The following is a 13,294-nucleotide window of genomic DNA, read 5'->3' on the forward strand; positions in this document are numbered from 1 at the left end:
AGATGCAAGAGCACAGGCAGGCAATTATTTAGGTCCACAGGCCACATAGGCAGTTCTATGGAGCTGCCATGAGCTGGTCAGCACCACCCCCACAACAGCCTGGAGCCCACGTGCCACCACTAATAGCACAAAGCTTCAACCCCACCTGGCCTACCTCTCTAGGCAGCCCAGGCGGCGTTGATGCCTCCTTCTCTCTACCACTGCCGCTGGCCCCAGCTCTGTGGTACCGGCGGGGACACACATGCACAGCCCCGGTCCCAGCCCACCCCACGCCCACTGAGGACTCAGCTTAGCCTAGTGGACCAGCTCTGGAGTAACTAGAACTCACAAGCACAGCCTTGACCCAGCTCGCCCTGTGCCTGCTCTGGACTGCCCACCCATGCTGAGCAGCAGCAGCAGCTAGGCAGAAGCTGCTGCTGGGCCCACCGGAAAAGCACCCACTCCACTCGCCAAGAATGTAGGGCCATTCTTGCTGCAGCTGCCCAGAGCCCGTGCCCAGGCTGCCCTGCTGCTCCTCTCTGCCACTGTCATTGAGCCACCCAGTGAGGCAGTAGTGGCAGTGCAGAGGAGCAGCAGGGAAGCCTGGGTGCAGGCTCTGGGTGGCTGCAGCAAGAAGGGGCTGGTAGCTGAAGTGGAGGGGCTGCTTTCCCCACTCCCCTCCCGCCCCATGCTGAGCAGGAGCTTCTGCCCAGCCACTGCTAGTGCTCAGCATGGGCAGGTAAGTCTGAAGCAGGTGCAGGGCGGGCTGGGTCAGAGCTGTGCACGCAGGTACCTGCCAGCACCGCAGGGCTGAGGCCAGTGGCTGTGGCAGTTGGAAGGAGCTGCCACTACCTGGGCTGCCTAGAAAGGCAATCCAGCTGCAGAGCCAGCCCAGGCCCACTGTGTTCCAAGGGGCGGCAGGATTTGCCACAAGCCGGACAGCGCTTGGGCCAGGCAGGGACCTGCCACGGCCTGGACTAAGTCCCTCCGTGGGCCGAATTGTGCCTGCGGGTTGTCTTTTGCCCACCCCTGTGCAAGGTGAATTTCTATTAAATTTATTTTAAATGTCATTATTTTACTAAACTACATATAGATTGGAAGTGTTTGGAATATTGGGACTTTATTATGTAACCCAGCATTTCTTAAGCTTTGTGGGTTTATGTCCCACCACACCAGGGTTGACTGCTATCATACCCCCACTATTCAGTGACTGTTGTCACTTCCCCTCACTACTAGTTATCACCAGTGAAGGGAACTGGTGGTGTATAAGGCTCTGATCATCCATGTAAATGTGTGTGGGCAGACATCCACCTACTACAAGCCCCATACTGTGAAGCCAATGATCTGGTAGAGCAGCAGAGATTCTTCTCTTTGCTACTAAGGTACCCAATAACTACAATGATGAACACAGCACAAAAATCTACACAATTCTGTTTAAACAAAACCGTTCAGGTAAAAATCAAACTGTTAATTTCCTTATTTGTTGTCTTGTATCAATATGTCATCTTGTAAGATCTCATTTTTTAAAAACTTTATCAATGAATCCAATTTATCAAATAACAAATTGTAACATTTAAAGACTCATCCAAGAAGATGTATAGGTTAACATCTTAGATTGTTAAAAAAGTTGAAATTTGAAACAAATTATTTTTATTTATGTTTTCTATTCACTTCTGCTCTACATTTACCTAGAAAAAAAGGACAAGCTATGCAGCTTCATGTTATTCTTCTCAAGTTTTAGTACCATGATTCATTGTTTGCTTTGCAATGGATATATTTTTTATTAAAAAGTAAGGTTCCCTATACTGTATAATTCCATGAAAATGTAAAATTTGTAAAACAGGTCTTTAAAATAAAATTAAAATAGGAAATTCACTAAAAATGTAAAATAAGTGAGTATTTAACATACTTGTCCCATTCCCTGTAATCCCGTGGTATATTCTTCTTCTTTCTTTGTTTTTTTCCTGAACCTTGATTCTGGAAGAAAAAACAAACAGGCTGAAAATGTATTCTTATCTATTTGCCTTACATGCAATTTACATTTTTCATCCCATACTTAACCACAGGAGAGATCAACACCATTGTGACTGGTCTCAGAATTAGTGTTTTGAAATATGGTTAGTTATTACTTCTGTTTTAAAGAAAATCTATTAAGTATTTGACATACATACTCAACAAACAGCCATCAATGGCTCAATGTCTAGTTGGGAGGAAGTATCAAACAGGGTTCCCCAGGGGTCTGCCCTAGGTCTGGTATTGTTCAACATCACCTTCATTAATGATGTAGATGATGGGACTGAGTGTATGCTTAGCAAATCTGTGGATGACACAAAGTTGGGTGGAGTTTCAGACAATGGAGGGCAGGCCTAGGATCCAGAATTACCTGGATGGATTAGAAAAAGTCTGTATTCAATCGGATGCGATTCAACAACAAGTGCAAAGACCTGCACTTGGGATAGAATAATAACATAAACAAATCCAGACTGGGGGATGTTTGGCTAGACTGAAGCACTAAAGAGAAGGACCTACGGGTTTCACTGGATAAACTGAATATGAGCCAACACTGCACAGCTATTGCATAAAAAGCAAACAGCACACTGGGGGGTATTAACATGAGTGTCACCTGCAAATCAAGGAAGTGATTCTTCTACCCTATTTGATAGTGGTGAGGCCTCATCTGGAATACTGTGTTCAGTTTGGAGCCCCACACTTCAAGAAAGATGTGGACAGACTGGAAAGAATCCAGTGCAATACAAAAAAAATGATGAGGGGGTTGGGAAGCAAGACTTATGAGGAAAAACTTAAGGAGCCAGGGTTACTTAGTCTGGAGAAAAAAAGACTGAGGATAGATTTGATAACAGACTTCAAATACTTGAAGGGTGATAATAAAGAGAATGGACATATACTTTTCTCTGTGGCTATAGGGCAGGGGCGGGCAATTATTTCTGGCAGAGGGCTGTATACTGAGTTTTGGCAAGCCATCAAGGGCCGCATGACAGGCAGCCAGGGGCAGATAAATATGAATTTTCTAAATTTTTTAGGAGCCCTGCGGGCTGGATAAAACAGGCTGGCTGGCCGCATCTGGCCCACGAGCCGCATTTTGCCCACCCCTGCTATAGGGGCACAAGCAGGAGCAATGGCTTCATACTGCAGCAGAGTAAATTTAGATTGGAGATTAGGAATAACTTTCTGACTGGGAGGTAGATTAAGTTTTGGAACAGGCTACATAGAAAAGTTATGGAATGTATATCCCTGAAAATTTTCAAGCACTGGTTAAACAGACATTTGGCTGGGATGGTCTGGTCAGAGATGATCCTGCCTTGAGCAGGGTTGGACTAGACCAGGGGTTGTCTAGACCAGGGGTACTTGAGAAGGATCTAGGGGGTATGTGTGGGTGGGCGGGCACGGAGCGCAGTCGTGCACCATCCTGTGCTGCTGTGCAGGTGTGGCCCACCCAGCCGGACACAGGGGCAGGGGGATGCTCACCCGTGTTGCCCACCGTGTTCAGCTACACGCCACTCCCCCACCCCCGCTCAGTGTCCAGCCACCAGGGTACACTGATCCAAAAAGGTTGAAAACCCCTGGACTAGACAATCACATGAAGTCCTTTCCAGCCCTAATTTCCTTTGATCCTATGATTTCTGCCCATAAGGGTATGAGCTGCATATAGAAGGCTCCTTCTGGTCATCAATGAGTGACCAGAAAGCCTGGTCTGTAAAAACTTTTCTTTTTTTTTTTTTTAAACAAGATGAGTGCGGTGTTAGCGAAACAACTAGCTGTTATTTACAGTATCAGCTAGATGCAATTTTGGTGATAAACTATGGCCCACAAACAAAATACAAGGTCCCTTTCTGCAAATCTGTTCTCAGAAGGGTGAGTACCTGGGGGGCCGAGGATGCTGGACCCCCTCAGGAAGAGGGCTATTGGGACCCAAACCGGAGAAAAATAATGTAATATTTCTATATTATTTTATGCTGTAAAAGATAGGTTCAGTTATGTTGGATGTAAAGTGCTGGATGTAAGGTGATGTGCTTAAGAATGATGACTGAGGCCCTGGGCTATTACCAGGGATCTAGGTTTTCCTCTCACTGTGGAAAAATTTGGATTTTCTCCTTTAAAGGAGAAAAATGCAAGAAACTGTCGTTTTCCACTTGCAGGCTGGCTAAGTTCCAGTCTGCAAGGAGCTGCCTGGAACTGGGGGGAGCGAGGAGGGCGATCGAAGGCAGGGGGCACATGTGCATGCACATGCATATGGCAGTCAAGCAGCAGTGAAGAGCAGCTCCCAAAGCTCCCTCCAGATAAGTCTATGGGGGGATGGGGGAAGAAGGCACAGGTGATACATTGGGGTGGGGGGAACAGGCAACATGTCAGGGTGTCAGGAAGCACAGGTGACAGCACAGAAGGGTGGGGGACCAAGACAATGGGTTGGGGGGACAGGAGGGCACAGACGATGCGTAGGGTGGGCCACAGGAAACACGGTGGAAAGGGGCAGGAGGAGGTACAGGCAACATAGTAGAGAGGGGAGGGGGGCCAAGGTGATGTGGCAGTGTATGTGCCCCCTGAGATTTCTGCACCCACAGTGGGGCATGGGGTGCAGGGCTGCAGTTGGGCCAGACCAGCTCAGGGCAAGAGCTGCTTCTGTGGCCCAGCATGCAGGACATGGTGTGGGAGGGAGTACCACGATGGTCACCACGGTGAGGTATTGTAGCAGCAGTGGCATGGAGTTGTGCCCCCTTGTTGCCGGGTGGGCAAGGGGTGCCTCACCTTGCTGGCCATGGTAGTACTGCACTCCCTCCCGCACCAGGTCCTACCAACTGGGCTGTGGAGGCAGCTCCTGCCTGGAGCTGGTTTGGCCTGGCTGCAGCTCCGCACCCTGCTGTAGGTGCAGAAATCTCAGAGGGGAGGGAGGGGACATGCCCCCCACCCCCCTTTGTGTCACCTGTACCCCCTTCCACATTGCCTGTGTCCACACACCCCTTCCCCACACACCCACGCCATTCCCCACACACGGGGAGCCTAGGGATGGGGGTGGCTGCAGCAGCAGCATTGGGAGTGGGGCCAAAAGGGGGGAGCCATAGCCCTCCCAACCCCCGCTCCCAGCACTGCCACCAAGTGCAGCATGGGTCAGGCCCAGTGGGAACACCCTGCTCCCAGAAACAATGCCACAGCTGCCCAGCCTAAGCACACCCAGCTGGGAACAGCCTGGGGCTGCCACTGCTCTGGCCCCAGCCGGCCCCACGCCCCGTGTCCTCCCAGGCTGCGTGCCCACCCTCTCCCCGAATGAGCCACTTGCAGCTCCATCCCCCACCCTGGCTGCAGCTGCAGGCTGGGTTTTGTGCTCCAAGCCCTGCTGCACGTGCCCACCAGGCTCCACCCCTTCCCTCCCCCACCAACTGATCTGCTGGACTTGGTGGGGTGGTGCGCACATGCAAGAGGCTTTGGGATCCACCGGTCAACCCCAATCAACCGGTTGGTGACCACCGCATTAGAGAGTCAATATTTTCATTGGATTTCCTTCTGGCAGACAAGAGAACAAGAAGCACTGGAACTACATACAACTGATCTCTAATTTTGTGATTATATTTTCTTCAAATCCAAGATGAATTTTATTTCCTCCATTCAGCATGGGGAAAAAAGCACAGAATCTTGGATTCGAGAACATGTGGGAAGACAGGCAGCTGCTACAGTTCCAACTGTAGTTCTGGCTACAACGCAGGCTTGGAATTGAGTGTTACTGCTCAACCCGCCACCTCTGCCTCATTGCTTACCCTCAGTTGTGCCTCTGGCCCCACCTAGCTCAGGGCACAGAGCGCACTGAGTCTAGGCCCCACACAGCCCAGCAGCAGCTCCAACTCCAAGCCAGTCCCAGGGTCAGGGCTGAAGCTGCTGCTACTGCTGCAACCACCACTCGTTGGCCAAGCACACACTGGACCCAGAGCCCTGACTGAGGATAAGTAGCAGAAGGGGCCTAAGTGATGTGGGGGGTAAAGGAAGCAAGCAGAAAGGGGGGGGGGGGCTGGAGCCGACAGGCACCACAGGGGTACAGGCATGGTGGGGAGAGGGGAGGAGAGACAGCAGGGAATACAGGCACTACGGGAGAGTCCTGGGGGGGTTGCAGGCAATCGGGTGGGCAAGTGGTGGTGAGTGGGATAGGCAATAGGAAGCAAGATGCAGGCCACCTGCCTCCTCCCCCCACCCCCAAACCTGCTTCCCTGTTGCTACTTTCCCCAATTCAGTGGTTGGAAGGATGAATTAAAGACAACTCTGCAATAGTTATACACATGAAATATTATAACAAAATTATAAATTTTCTATGTACAGAATCTAATTATTGGGGGTTGTCTTAAATTTGAAGTTGTCTTGGATTTGGGTTGATAGGGCAATAGATTTGGTATGACTGTTTCAAGCTGGAGAGGAAAACATAATCACAAGTAAATGAATCATTAATTTTTTACATTAAATTTGAACATTAATCTTCACAGAACTGATATATATAATGCACAAAAAGCGTGACTGCATCCCCACAAAGAACAATCCACATACAAAACACTATTTCAGGTCTCTCTCCCTGTCCCTTCCAACCTTACTTCTCAGTGAAATCTATGAACCTAGGGGTATTACAGAGACAACCCACATAGCCAAGTGGAAGGCAGAGAGGGAGGCTGGGCATAACTGACAGAAATGCCATGAAGCTATATCCAATCTCTTTAGCTTGAAAGATAATTGTCATAATACAGATCCTTAAAGCATGGAAGAATGCTTTGTGTGTAGAGTATGTCCCACAGTACTAGATAGTGGGAGGGGAAAATGGAGAACAAATGCAAATTATTAATGTGTTAAGGGAGAACATTTCTGATTACATGTCCATTTCTGATATATTTTCTATGCTGAACACTAAGGCCTCATACAGACACTTAGTTTCTCTTGGGAGAATCACTGCTGTCCCAGGAGAAACCATGAATATATAGATGTTCAAGCTTTTTCTCCCATGGTAAAAATTACCGTTCCAGGAAAAATAATTTGGGAATAACTAGGGGTAAATCACACCCAGGAGAGTTTCTCCTGGGAGAGCAAATGCCTGTACATGCTGTGGCTTATCTCAGAAGAGAACATACTCCTTCAGCAATACCTCCCTGTCCCCAAGGGAGACAGTGTATCATTTGCTGGACTATGTTGTTTCAGCAGGGCGCAAAACACACTCCCTTTCCAAACACCACACTGTCCTGTAGGGAAATGCAGGCTGACCCTGGACAGCCTGGGTCAGCCATCAGGGCTACCATATGCACTGCTGCCATCTGTTGCCAGGTAAACAGAGAGCCTGATGAGCACACTAAGACATGTGCAAAGAGATGTCAGCACTGCAAGCTCTCTACTCTCCAGGGCCTCAGCATGTGAACATCTTTACATGTGGGTCTGGGTAAGTCTTAAGAAAAGCAAACCTGGGAGAATTTGCCCAGATTTTTTCATGTGTTTGCAGCTTAAGTCACCTGTTAAGGCTTATGATAATATTTCCATTTCTGGATTCTCTAAGTCCAGATATATCTTCTGGTCTGGAACCACTCAGAAGAAACAAGATGAAAGTAGTCAGTTTACCAACACAGTAATGTAAGGCACTCAGGAAGAATTAATATGGTCAGTGGCAAACCTAGATGGATTAATACAATAAAATTGATTCTGTTACTCAGAAATTATCAAAGATCACATCACTACTTAGTTGGCTTAGCTGAATTTATACAGGTATTTGGATATCAAATTTCAAAAGGTTTGTAAAGCAGCCATGAATAAACTCCATGATGTTACTGATCAATACAAGCCTCTAAATAAAAGGAATTGCCTAGGATTGTCAGTCATATTACTGTGAATTTTCCACAAGTTTAAGGCATGTGTGTGTTAGCGTAATTTTTAATCGTAAACTAGTTTGTTAGTATAGAAACATTCCTAGACAATTAATCAATCTAGCAATTAACAAGAAACCAATGGATCATTTAAAGACCCATTATATTGATGTAAATCACAAATTCATACACTGTTAAAAGGGAAATGGTTTCCGTGAGCTGACTCAAGCAGTGTCCCAGACCTTACTAATACTGGATGAGAATCAGATAACAACTAAGTTGCCAATTAAATGTTTGAGTCCACATTTTATTCTGAATTCATTCTAAAGTACTGTACTTGATCAGCCAGCCAAAGAACTAAAAAAACCTGAAGAAACAGATCTATAGGAAGATACTTAAAATATTACTATGTACTTCTTCATGATTTGTTTAACATGATTTCTAAGTGAGTTATGAGGAAAAAGAAAGGAAGAAGACTGGGAGTACTAATGCAGATATAAAATGAGCAGAGATTAAATATAGTATTAAAGAGGCAGTTTCAATTTAGCCTTAATCACCTACAAGAGACCCTCCACTAGTTTTTTCTCCTTACAAAATACTGGTGAAGAAAAACCTCAGTTAATACTGATTATTATTGCACAGCAATACAGAGACATCTTTAAAATGTAAAACAAATTTTTAAGCATATATTTAAAAGTGAAATACTTGGCCAATAGGAACACAGCTATCTGAACCACGAACTGGTGGCAAATTGTCCAGTCTCTCATGAAGTATTTGTGTTTTAGGAAGCTGTATTTTATAATCTTCTTGCATTTCTGTCATCCAGCTCTGAAAAGAAACATATAATATCACCATACCTCAAAATAGTAAAGACATCATCTATTATGAACAAAACATAGTCCTGTTCAGTTTAAACCTAAATTTCCTCGGGCCAAAAGGGTTACTTTCTACCAAGCCCTGTGGTCAGCTCAAGGAGCAATTGATGGTCTTATGCAAGAGTCATTTTTCAGCCCTCCTCTGCTGATGCAACAGTCATATGCAACATTGGCTTTTGAAAGCAAAGGGAGGAAAAATAATAAAGGAAAATATACAATAGGAAAGGAGTCAAGGAGTATTTGAAAAGGGTTTGGGGAATCTTCTTTCAAGTAGTGGAAATAATCCAAAACATAAAAAGCAGAATATTATTAGGACACTACACTAATTGTAATATATGCTAAGTTGCCCATAATTTGTCTTAAAATACAGTAATAATAAAAAATACTTAGATGTCTATTATAAATGCAAGGAATCTCTTTTCAAAATTACTGTTCATGCTTGATACTTGTCAGGATCAACCTTAGTATGATTTAATAGACTATTCAGTCTACTCTGGGCTAGAAAAATCATAGGTTTATTTCACATTAAGACTTGGACTTGTATCTAATTGTTACTGCTAAGGCACAGCACCATTAAACATACTGTCTTCAAAGAAACATTAAAGCCTAAGGTTTGTCTACCTTGCTAAATTCTCCCTGCATTTCAGGAATTCCTCATTTCCTATCCTATAGTATAATATTGCTGTAACAGTGTAATCAGATGTCAGATTTAAATGATGAGCAATGCATTTCCTAAATATAATATGTCAATACTTTCCGATTCTTCTAAATGAACGGTTCTTTCTATTCTGCTAGAAATTAAAGAACTAGTGGCACTATTCAAATGAAAGAAAGGATAATCAAAGTGCTTGGGCAATATTTCTTTGGGTAAATCTGATTTTTTTTATTAGACCAAATAAAATAGTTGGGAAAAAACTCTTCTGTGCAAGTTTTCATGTACAAATACCCTTCTTCAGGCAGAGGGAGCATCTGCAGTTGTTTTGTGCTCTTCCTGGTTGAAATAAAAGCACAAAACAACTACAGGTGCTCCCTCTGCCTGAAGAAGGGTGTTTGTACATGAAAGCTTGCAAAGAATTTTTCCAATTATTGTCGTGGGTCTAATAAAAAATATCAGATTTACCCAAAGAGTCTTGTCTGCCTATGCCCTTAGACCAACACATCTACAACCAACACCCCTGGCCAATATTTCCTCACTCAGTTATACAGGTTTTAATATGAAAGGTTGAGAGAGAGTTACTGGCCACTGATAATCTGTACATATAATATGAGAACAAAGAACCCTAACCAAATTATAAATTAGGCCTAAAACTAACTCAATCACCACCTAAGTAATTAATTTTAACATAAAGTTTACAGTACTAGTACTGTACGTTAGAGACTGAAATTATACTATACCTTAATTTCACCATTTATTTCTTCCCATTCTTCAGTTGTAAAGTCAGCTGCAGTGGCTGCAGGCTTATCTTTTCGAAGGGCTCTGCTCCCAGGAGCTAAACATTCAATGCGCTTTTCACAAAATAATGTGAGATCGGGGTAATACCCTTCCTCACCAGACCTTACAGAAACAGAAAATCTACATAATTTAAAAGTTAAGCACAAGAAACAAATAATATTGTGTTCTCCAGAAATATAAATACTTCTGTGTATAACACACAATAGGAACCACAGAGGATAGTTTACTTCCAAGCAACTGAGAGTTGTTACCACCTAGCAGCAGTCTGGTAACAAACATGAAATGAGTTTGAGACTAGTTTCCAGCAGATAAACATCCATATTATAAAAAACATCATTGCAATTAGTCTAAACATGGACATGTATCACTCTCAACAAATGTTCCAAGAATTAAATAGGCAAGGTGCCTGAAATCACTACCTTCTTTTGGGGGAGGTACCTCCATGCTACAACTAGAGTAGGATGATGGGACAGCGAGAAGCAGCTAATACTACTTCTACTTATGCTATATGTATTTGATGGATTAACATTTTCAGTGTTGTCAATAATGAAGTAACAAAAACAGAATTTCAAACGTTTACCTTAATATCTTGAGAATCTTTTCAAGGTGTTTCACATCTGTGCATTTCTCAATGAATGTGTAGTCCAGATGACCAATAGGAATCTGGTATGTTTTTGTTAATCCTTGGTCCAACATAGATGGCATTGGCTGGTCACTCATAACTAAAACTTTGAAAGATAAACCTAATTATTCTGTTGTGTAAAATGGTACTAAATATATTTTGAGAGACTGGTCCTGCCTTAATCCTGCATAATCCTCTCTCATACAAACAAAGCTATTGCCATAAAGATGGGATTGCCAAATTTGCTAAATTTAAGATATGATCTTGCAGATTTTTCACCTGTGGAGAAGAAGTGTAGACCTGACTAGGGTGAAAGAAGATTAACTGCAGAGTGTTATTGATTTTTTATTACAACAGTGATTCTCAACCAGGGTTCAAACAGAAATGTAGTGTTAAAAACATTCTGACCTGTTGTGGTCTCTCTCAGTTCGCTCCAACAGAAAAATTGCTGTATTACTTTTCTGTAGTCAAAAAACAAGTGAAAATTAAGAGCTGGCATTTCTTGAGGGGTGCCTCAAGTCTACCGAGGGGTGACAGTCTAAAAAGGTTGAGAACCCCTGGCTACTGGTTGCTTCCATTAGAGGCTGCTAGCCAGTAGCATGCCTCATATATAACTAAACTGCCCATGCAGTTAGGGAAGTCTGCCTGGGAAAAACAGGGTGCAAAGCATACAGAAAAGAAATCTGCATGAGATCTGCCAGCTCACCTGATCAGCCCGAGACAAAGTGAGAACAAAGAGAGACTGCCAGCTGGCAAGAATACCACCAAAACGACACCTGTAGGACTCCTAGCAACTGGCCATCTCAGACCCACCAGCTCAATGGGAACCTGAAAGCCATGGGGAGGCCAGCACTACAGCACAGGTAAGAAATGAGAAGGTAAGAAACAATGGGCCCCTTAGGACTTGGAGCGGGGGGCAGCAAAGGCACCAGTCGCAGGGCTCAAGTGCCTATATACTAATGCTAGGAGAATGGGAAACAAGCAGGATGAACTAGCACTCCTGCTTGCACTAAACACCTATGTCTTAGTAGGGCTAACAGAAACCTGGTGGGATTCATCCCATGACTGGGCAGTACATATTGAGGGCTATAGATTGCACATAAAGGACAGGGTGGGGAAGAAAGGGGGAGGGGTTGTGCTCTATGTCAGTGAGTAATATACATCAACCCTCATCAAGACAGAATCCAAGGATGAGGAAGTAGAAGGATTGTGGGTTAGGCTACATGGGGGGCAAGGAGAAAGGGATTTGGTGGTAGGGGTCTGCTACAGACCCCCACACCAAGGGGAAGAAAGAGATTCGGGGCTCCTGAGGCAATTCTCGGAGACCATAAAAGCTAAAGAGGCGGTAGTCATGAGGGACCTAAACTACCCGGACATCTGCTGGGAGTCACAGACACCAAAGTCCCACCGCTCACGAAGGTTTCTAACCTGTGTACAGGACCTCCACCTGACACAGGAGGTACACGGTCCCACTAGGGGGAATGCCATACTGGATCTGGTATTGGCAACGGGGGATGACATGGTAGGGGACCTCAAGATCAGTAGCCATCTGGGGGACAGTGATCACCTAATAATAGAATTCACCATAAGACGTCGAGTGGGTAAGGTAACTAGTAGGGTGAAAGTGCTAGACTTTAGGAAAGCTGATCTCAATGAACTCAGGCGATTAGTCAAGGACGCACTGCAAAGTAGGAGTTTTGAAGCGATGGGAGCCCAAGAAGGGTGGCTGTGCCTTAAGGAAACGATCCTTCAGGCACAAAGCAAGACGATCCCTGAGCGAGGCAAAAGAGGGAAAGGGGCCAGGAGGCTTCCCTGGCTGACCACAGAAATCCAGGGCAGCCTAAGGGCCAAAAGGGGAGCACATAAAAAGTGGAAACAGGGAGAGATCACCAAAGACGAATATACCTCCTCTGCTCGTGCTTGTAGGGAGGCAGTTAGACGGGCCAAAGCTACCATGGAGCTGAGGATGGCAACCCAAGTAAAAGACAACAAGAAATTGTTTTTTAGATATATAGGGAGTAAAAGGAAGACCCAGGGAGGAATAGGACCCCTGCTAAATGGGCAGAAACAATTGGTGACGGACAGGGGGGACAAGGCTGAACTCCTCAACGAGTTCTTTGCCTCAGTGTTCCTAAGCGAGGGACACGACAAGTCTCTCACTGGGGTTGTAGAGAGGCAGCAGCAAGGCGCCAGACTGCCATGCGTAGACCCTGAGATGGTGCAGAGTCATTTGGAAGAACTGGATGCCTTTAAGTCGGCAGGCCTGGATGAGCTCCATCCGAGGGTGCTGAAGGCACTGGCCGACATCATTGCAGAGCCACTGGCAGGAATATTTGAACGCTCGTGGCGCACGGGCCAAGTCCCGGAGGACTGGAAAAGGGCCAACGTGGTCCCCATTTTCAAAAAGGGGAGGAAGGAGGACCCGGGCAACTATAGGCCAGTCAGTCTCACCTCCATCCTTGGCAAAGTCTTTGAAAAAATTATCAAGGCTCACATTTGTGAGAGCCCGGCAGGACAAATTATGCTGAGG

General features: G+C 45.2%; 1 protein-coding gene across 4 annotated transcripts in view; it reads right to left on the minus strand.

The window, feature by feature from the left end:
* The window catches only part of SPAG1 (sperm associated antigen 1), a 73,482-nt gene that overhangs the window by 57,106 nt on the left and 3,082 nt on the right, over window positions 1-13,294 (minus strand). For 2 of the 4 annotated variants that reach the window (XM_006268797.4, XM_019495800.2), the window contains exons 2-5: window positions 10,723-10,870; window positions 10,085-10,244; window positions 8,520-8,642; window positions 1,889-1,956 (exon numbers count right to left, since the gene is read on the minus strand). In XM_006268797.4, coding sequence (XP_006268859.1) covers window positions 1,889-1,956; window positions 8,520-8,642; window positions 10,085-10,244; window positions 10,723-10,862 — 491 coding nt within the window. In that variant the 5' untranslated portion in view covers window positions 10,863-10,870. Of the gene's footprint in view, window positions 1-1,888; window positions 1,957-8,519; window positions 8,643-10,084; window positions 10,245-10,722; window positions 10,871-13,294 lie in introns of those variants that run through there. The other 2 variants (XM_019495801.2, XM_014611644.3) reach the window with 2 other exon arrangements.

The sequence above is a fragment of the Alligator mississippiensis genome, chromosome 3 (genome assembly GCF_030867095.1).
Source record: "Alligator mississippiensis isolate rAllMis1 chromosome 3, rAllMis1, whole genome shotgun sequence".
Lineage (NCBI taxonomy): Eukaryota > Metazoa > Chordata > Crocodylia > Alligatoridae > Alligator > Alligator mississippiensis.